This window comes from Myotis davidii, unplaced genomic scaffold (assembly GCF_000327345.1).
Source record: "Myotis davidii unplaced genomic scaffold, ASM32734v1 scaffold27, whole genome shotgun sequence".
NCBI classification, from domain to species: Eukaryota; Metazoa; Chordata; class Mammalia; order Chiroptera; family Vespertilionidae; genus Myotis; species Myotis davidii.
The window spans coordinates 1,949,255-1,957,539 of record NW_006297821.1 but is presented as its reverse complement, the minus strand read 5'-3'; the positions used below and the strand labels follow the sequence as shown (position 1 = coordinate 1,957,539).

The 8,285-nt window shown below is 50.7% G+C and overlaps 1 protein-coding gene across 1 annotated transcript in view; it reads right to left on the bottom strand.

The window, feature by feature from the left end:
• Window positions 1-8,285, bottom strand: part of ATP9A (ATPase, class II, type 9A) — a 97,013-nt gene that overhangs the window by 67,370 nt on the left and 21,358 nt on the right. Inside the window, exons 5-6 of the mRNA XM_006773650.2 lie at window positions 3,486-3,544; window positions 2,023-2,074 (exon numbers count right to left, since the gene is read on the bottom strand). Of these exons, the coding sequence (XP_006773713.2) occupies window positions 2,023-2,074; window positions 3,486-3,544 (111 nt within the window). The remainder of the gene's footprint in view (window positions 1-2,022; window positions 2,075-3,485; window positions 3,545-8,285) is intronic.

The following is an 8,285-nucleotide window of genomic DNA, read 5'->3' as shown; positions in this document are numbered from 1 at the left end:
CCTCCAGCTTCCTCCACCACCAATGCACCCCCGGACCGAGCGGCCCTGCTGAGTGTGCCAGTTACTCCCCCATCGCATCTCATGCTGAGACGTCTCTGAGAATTCGAACCTTCTGGAGAGACACTGCGACTGTCCCGTGAAAGCCCGGACAGAGGATGCACAGCTGCTGGTATGGGCAGACCAGGACCGAAGGTGACACCGAGCTGTCCCCGGAGAGAGGGCAGCTGCCATGGGAGGGGCCGAGCCCCACAGTGTCCACAGTCCAGGGGTCCTCAAACTACAACCCGTGGGCCACATGCAAATACAAATATTGTATTTGTTCCCGTTATTTTTTTTTTAATTCAAAATAAGATATGTGCAGTGTGCATAGGAATTTGTTCAGAGTTTTTTTTTTAAACTATAGTCCCGCCCTCCAACGGTCTGAGGGGCAGTGAACTGGCCCCGTTTAAAAAGTTTGAGGACCCCTGATCTAGGGTCAGAAAGATCTGGGTGCAAATGCTCCCTCCCCCACTCACTCGCAGTGGGAGCCGGGCCAGCTTCTCCACCTTGCTAACCTCGGTGTGTCCTCGCCATAAAACGGGAAGAAACACACACCTCCCAAGCTTGCTGTCGGGACTCAGTGGTGACAGAAGCCCAGCGTGGAGGCGGCCTGAGAGAGCCCGCATTCGAGTCCGTTCTGGGCAGGGGTTACAAGCACCTTCTCAGGGCCAGACCTCCTGGGTTCAAGTCCGGGCCCCAACACTCACTCGCTGCAGGCCCTTAGCCTCAGTTTCCCTTGAGTGTGAACATGGAGATGAACAGCACCGAGCCCGGACTGTGAGAGCTAAAGCGCTGGTCCATGCCAAGCCGAGAGCGCCAGGTCGGTCGGCCGTAATCACCGAGGCGCACTCTGTGTGGGCGCGTATGTGGGTCTGACGTGCAAGTCCAAGCCACAGGTCGGCTGTGTCTCTCATCAGACAGAGAGGGTGCGGAACTCGCCGGCGCTGCAGCAAAGGCTCCGGGGAACTTCCTATCTTTTGGGGGGCTGGGGGTGTTTTAGAAAGGCAGAGCCCTTCAGGGAACCTAATCCCCAACACTCATGGACCAGGACACAGAACCGATTTGAGGACAAAGCCACAGTTTTTAAAAGAAGGCTGCTTTCATCATGCCTTCCACCCCCGTCTCTGCATTACTTCATATATTATTAGTGTAAGATTTCACCCGTGCTTTTATTCAATTTGTAATAAAATAGGCTGCAGGAACCGCAAAGGAATACAAGTGCGGATCTTTCGGGGGTTCAAAGATCTCTGATTGTGCCTGATAGGCAAGAGAGAAACAGCCCTGTTTCCTCAGAGCAGCTTAAATATCAAAAATAAAGAGAGAGGAGACGTGAGCCAACAGGACGGGGCGGGCAGGCGGGGCAGCCACGCGGGGAGAGCGCAGTGAGAGGGCTTGGAAAGGCGGGAGCGGTGCTCAACCCCAACGGGCTGGAACAACAAGCAAACCGATGGGCAAGGGTGGGCCTGGCCCCGCCACTCGCGACTCAGGGCCCAAAGGGACACCCACCTCTCTCCCCGGTCCCACTGCCCGCCTCATCACACACCTCCTGGTATTTTCTCAGAAAGAGGGAATTTCTGTTTGTCAGACACTCTTCCTCCTCCCGCCAACGCCTGAAGCTGAGCCTCACGCCGCCCAGGGAGGGAAAGCAGCACGTGCGAGCATGCCTGCATGTGTGTGTGTGCGCGCGTGCATGTGTGTGCGCACACACGCACGCGTGTGCATGTGTGTGCATGTACGTATGAGATTTCACCAGCAGAGACCCGGCAGGGGTCCAACTAGCAGTATCTTTGTAATGATCACAATCTATGGGCCTGCGAGCACCGAGAACATTGCTTTAGGGCTGCTCCGTTAAAGGGGCTGTTTGGATTCGCCTCCGTGGCTCCGAAATGATCATCTACTGCAGTTACATTTTCGAATGATTACTTTGCCAAATTGCCACTGAAAGGTTAATGGTTATTTTCCAAATCGATCCCAGCTGTTTACCGTTCTTTTCTGATGTCCTCAGGAAGATCATGTCAGCAGGCACCCGCTGGTTCTGTTACGAAAAGAAGGGCTGTTACTGTGGGCGATCCCGGGTGGGTTTCCGCACCCCTCCCCCCGCCCCTCAGTGGGGGGAGCCGTCGAAACCCACGGGGTCTTTTCAGTGTCTGCCTTTGTCCAAGACAGACGGGGGTTATTTTGTTCTGAATCTGAAAACCCTTGCACGCTGCTGTGACGTGCCTAACCCCCTGCTGAAATCACATCTCGGAAAGAGAGCTTCTAGCTTCCTGGCGAATCCAACCATCACCTCCCGGAATTCCAACAGAGACCCCGGCCTCTGGCCCGCGACCCTCGCTGCCTTTGGTCCAGGCTGTCTGCTGGAAGGAAAGCTCGTGCCCCCGGCTCACACTCTCTGCTCCTACCCTTTCCCGGCTGGAGGTCTGGCTTCTAGTGGGATTCTAATATGGAAGTGAAGTCACAGAAGGAACAAACGCCATTCTCAAAAGGAGAGCGGGAGCCGACAGCAGCCTCATTTAACTGTGAACGAGAGGACTGCGCCCAGCAGCACAGGGGGCGTGGCTCCTCCGCGCTGCCGCCCAGAAGGGCTTCCCTTCCCCGCAAACCAACTCGGAGCTGTGGGGTTTAATCCTTTTAAAAGAGCCCAGTTCACTTCCTACAGAGCCCAGTCCAGGCACACTCCTTTCAAATCAAATATCATCCCGAGGCTGTCCAGAACCAGCCTCAAAACCCAGTGCCTTCCAAGTAACACAGTAAGAAGAGATGTGAGTGTCCGCTGAAGCCAGGAGCAAATTAGCAGCGCTATTCTTAAAAATGTGTTTTTTGCCTTTTTACTGTTCTCCCAGTAACCTCTACTCCCCATAAAATGATTGAAAAGCATGATGTTTAAGTCAAAAAATGCAAGCTAAGGCCTGGCCGATGCGGGCCTTAATGTCCCGTGAACCAAAAAGTTACCAGTCTGATTCCTGGTCAGGCCGCATGGCCGGTTTGCAGGCTCAATCCCCAGTAGGGGGCTTGCAGGAAGCAGTCGATCGATGATTCACTCTCTCTCCCTACCCCTTCCCCTCTAAAAATCAATAAAATATAGACATATATTTAATTATTTTAAATGCAAGCTAAAATTGCTCAAAAGGTAAATGACAAACATGTTTATGTAGTTAACAGACTTCTAAGAAAGACTTCATGGTAAGTAAAAAAAAAGACCCCAAAAAGAACAACAAACACATCAAACAGGAAATCAAAACTTGTGTAGGACTGCTAGCTAACGACACATGTAAACCTGAAAAAATACTTTGTGCCCCTCAGGAAAGAGAGAGACTTTTCTCCCCAACAGAGCTGCTGGATGGAACTGCAAACAGCGAGCATTCGATCAGAGCCACCGACTGCACGCCAGCATTGATGTGAAGGCGGGGACTCCCCGTTTACACACACAGCAGAGGCCCCCTCACCTTTTCGACGATGATCAGGTCTCCCACTTGGATGTTGGCACTCTTCACCTTCACGGTCCCTGCAAAGACACAGGTCCAAGACACATCCGTCTGAACTCGTTCCAGTTCCATGCGTCTTTATAGAGTGCCCAGCGCCTTCAAAGCCAGTGCGTACAGCAGTAGGATGAGCCCCCACCCCCACCCCCGCCCCACATCACCTCCTGCCCCTCTGAGAAAGGTGCACCTGAGGCAGAAACGGCTCCAGAATCTACCCCCTGACGGAGCTCTGGGAAGTGCCCACACCCCTCAAGTGCCCACACCATCTTCTGTCCTAATGGTGCCTTGGGAACTTTCCTACGTCTGCACCTTAAGAAACTGATTCAGCTACAGGGGCAGAGCTGCCTCAAACAGATTGTCAAACTACAGCGGGAAGGCCGGGAAGGGTTGGAGGGCAGGAGTGAGGGGGGTAAGAGATCAACCGAAGGACTTGTATGCATGCATATAAGCATAACCAATGGACATAAGACACTGAGGGGTAGGGGAGGCCAGGGGATTATCAAGGGCGGGGGGGAAAAGGACACATATGTAATACCCTTTGTAAGACTTTAAGCAATAAAACAATAAAAAAAAAGATTAAAAAAAAAAAGAAACTCATTAAGCCTCAAACGAAAAAAGAAAAAGAAAACCCACACAGACATGGGGAGGAGAGAGAAAAGGGCAGGAGGGCAGCTCTTAATTTTCAAAAAGAAAGACGCTAACCGAAAAGGACTATTTTATTTTTTTAATTTGCAACGGCTATACAGTTTGGTTTACATGGTTATGATCGGGTTACTTTTGCTGGATGTTTATCTGAACAAAAATGGAACAGCTAACATCAAACGCTGATTCTGTGCTGTCCTGGCCGGGTGGCTCAGTAGGTTGGAGCGTCATCCCGTACACCAAAAGGTTTTGGGTTCGATCCCCAGTCCAGGTGTGTACAGGAGGCAGCCAATCTATATTTCTCTCTCACATGGATGTTTCTCTCTCTCTCCCTTCTTCACTCTCTAAAAGTCAATTTAAAAAAACATATCCTTCGGTGAGGATTAAAATGAAAAATAAAATAAAAAATTTTAAATGCCAATTCTGGGCTAAACACTGAATAGGTATTGGCATGTGGATGGCTTTGTTTACTCCTCGGGCTGGCCACCAGGAGAAGGCATGATTATCTCATCTTCAAAGGATGACGAAGGCTCAGAGATGCCTTTAGTCTCACAGGTATTCAAATCCACATCCAACTCCAGAGGAAGGAATAATAAACAGTGAGTTCAGTTCAACTCAAAAAAACGCCTATTGAGTGCTGCACCCTAGGAATTCAGAGACTGACCTGGGTCCCCGGATCCTAAAACCGTGCCTCAGGCAGGAGTCAGGAAGCGTGTGCCATAAAGGGCCTGACAGTAAACAGTGTGGCGTGTCCTGGCCAAGAGACAGTGTTTGCAATTCTCCCAACCAGGGTCTCCCCGCCAAAGGCTAACAGTCTTTGGTCTGTATTTCATAGTTTAACCCCTAGAGTGCCGGGGAGCGCGATCCCGCTCCTCCTGTCTTTCGCCAAAAGTGCCGGGAGCGCTATTCAAATTTTTTTTCTACTAGTATTTTATAATACAATCAGCAAACAATATATGTCAAAGATGAAAACAAACGTAGTGAAGGTTTCCTTAATTTTTGAATATGTAACTTCATTTACTCGCGATTCATAATTTCTTTCCTAAACTGCTGTAAAATCAGCAAAAATGCCTTGGCAATTTTAGCATAGTTCCTGGGATATTGGTTGGCACTCAAAGGGTTAAAGTGCAAACACCATCCTCAGCTCCCAAGCCATACCAAAAACTCCTATATAATAAAAGCCTAATACGCAAAGTGTCTGGTTGTCAGTCATCCGTTCAACAAATCACAGTGTAATATGCTAACGATATGCTAAGGCCGCTCAACTGCTTGTTATGACATAGACTGACCACCGGGGGGCAGACGCTCCAACCCGTAGGTTAGCTTGCTGCTGGGGTCTGGCCAATTGGGACCGAGCGAGAAGGGCCAGACACGCCATGGAGCCCTCCTGCGGTCTCTCCCCAGCTGGCCAACCTCCCACATCCCTCCTGGCCCTGATCATGCGCCAGTGGGGTCCCTCAGCCTGGCCTGTGCCTTCTCACAATCCGGGACCCCTCAGGGGATATCAAGAGAGCTGGTTTCGGCCCGATGGCAGAACAACAGGTCACTATGACACACACTGTGAGTGACCAGGGGGAAGACACTCAACACAGCAGCTGTCCCCTGGTGGTCAGTGCACTCTCAGAGGGGGAACATAGTGGCAGTGGTGGGAGTCTCTCCCACTTCCATGGCAGCACTAAGGATGTCCAACTGCCAGCTTAGGACATCCCCCGAGGGCTCCCGGACTGCAAGAGGGCACAAGCCAGGCTGAGAGACACCCTGCCCCCTCGTAGAGTGTATGAATTTTGTGCACCGGGCCTCTAGTAATAAAACAAAAGGTAGTGGTCTGATTTTGCCCACCAGCTGTAGTTTGCTAATCCATGAGCTGGTAGGAAAGACAGCCAGACAGATGCTGCTGGTGCAAAATAGCGTGTGAAATGATGGGAGTGAGTCAGTGAGCTGAGTGAGGGACCAGGAAGGAGGGGAAGTCCCCCTTTGAAGAAGGATCTAGAACAGTGCTCAGCACACAGAAGGCACTGACTATTCAATCAACATTCCAGCACCATGCACTGGACGCCTGCTGTATGCCAGGCAGTCTAAGGGCAGGATCCACGGAACTCAACCTTCGAGTGGAGGCGAGAATCAAATAATGAGTGGATGGGTGGGGGGCAGAGAGGTGTGGACCAATGCTTCACAGGAGAGGTGAGGCCAGAACTGACCAGACGGAGGATCCTGGTTGCCCGCAATAGAAGGGAGGCAGGCACAGAGGTGAGAGAGCACGTGAGTAGGACACATGTGTGCCCCTTTAGCAAGTACAAAAACATGGCGTGAAGGCAGGGAACAGAGAGATGAAGGTGGAACTGGCTGGTCAGGGCCTGTGTCCAGCCCCATGTCAGGGCGACGGGTCCAATTCTCACACGAGGGAGCAACACCATAAAATCTTTATGTTACTGGCATCTTGTAACAAGCCCATTTAACTCACAAGAGAGAGGAAAGAAAGAGTAATAATGACTCCATCGTTCATTCAACACCAATGAGGATTCCTAGCTTTTGTTCCTTCAGCACTGAAAATAACTTAAAGACACCAACAGGAATAATCTGAGTGCACAACTCTAGACTTTTACCATTTTTCACAATATTTCACATAATTTAACCCCTGGTGTCTTTTTAGTAAGTCAGCACCATGGAGACTTTAACGCATTCCAATTATTTCTACTGAAACAACTGTATTAGGTTCCATTGGGTTGGGTTTTCACTAATTTTTATATGTAATTAGATTTTGTCATAGTGAGTAGAACTGGCACTACAAGAACTGTCCACGAACACTAATGACTTCTAGAAAGCACGTCGCAGATGGTGATGGGCCAACCCACCTTAGTGCCTCTCCAGGAATGTGTCTCTCACCCCACGAGGTAAGCATTTAATAGTGTCCCGCTGTCATAAAACACGGCGCTACATTCAGTCCAATGACCTGAGCCCCGACGTGCCGGAGACCTACGAGGCTCAGGCATTGATCCTGTCGTGGGCTTTGGTAAATATATTGACAGGGGGACCAAACAGACCATTAGAAATGGGCCCAGAGAGGGGGTCCAATGCACAGAATTCTTTTCCTGCCCGAACAGTTCTCCTTGAACCACTAGGGGGCGAAAGGACCACCGCACACAGACGGGCAGTTCTTTCTGGGGAGCTCCCCGAGGCGTTCCTGGAAGGAAGAAATTCAGCCGGCCCTCTGCACCAATGCACTTCTTCCCTGGACTTGCCCCAACTTCCCCAAACATAAATTTACACGCTGTGTTTGGTTTTATTACTCAAATTGATGCTGGTGGCCTGACCCAAACTATCACGCGGATGTTCTGGTCTTCGAGGCCTGGCTCCCACCTTCTTTCAACATCTAGGTGAAAGAGTATGTTTACTCTTATTGAATAATATTCTGCCAATAAATACACACACACACATACACACACACACATTTATGCATGCATGAGTGTGTGAGTGTGTGTGTGTGTGTGTGTGTGTGTTAGCAGGAGACGGGGCAAAACCAGAAGGATTCGACTGAAACGGATGACAGCAATTCTTTCTGGGGACGTGGGGTTTATCTTCCTGTCTGCACACACGCTTTTTTCATTCTTCACACCGGTTTTTTTAAAATAAGCACGAGGTGCTTTTCTAGTAAGGAAAAAATCATAAATTAAATTAGCTCAAACATCTAAGTGACCAGGCTCAGATTTCTTTTCTTTTTTTATCTTTATTGTTGAAAGTATTACAAATGTCCCTTTTTTCCCCATTGACCCCCTGCCAGATTTTTCCCTTCCTACAGGGCGTCCTGATTTATGACGGGTTAATTTGAACTCTGCCGCTCTCTGTCCATCTGCTCTGCCTCAACAAAAACCCCTTTAATCCGCTGGGCTGCAGGGCAGTCTGTGCTACCCCAGCAGGCCGACCCGCACACGGGCACTCCTCTTGGGGGACGGGCACCCCTCCTGGGGGACAGTCCCTCCTCCTGGGGGACGGGCACTCCTCCTGGGGGACAGGCACTCCTCCTGGGGGACGGGCACCCCTCCTGGGGGACGGGCCCTCCTCCTGGGGGAGACGGGCACTCCTACTGGGGGACGGGCACTCCTCCTGCGGGTTGGGCAGCCAGCA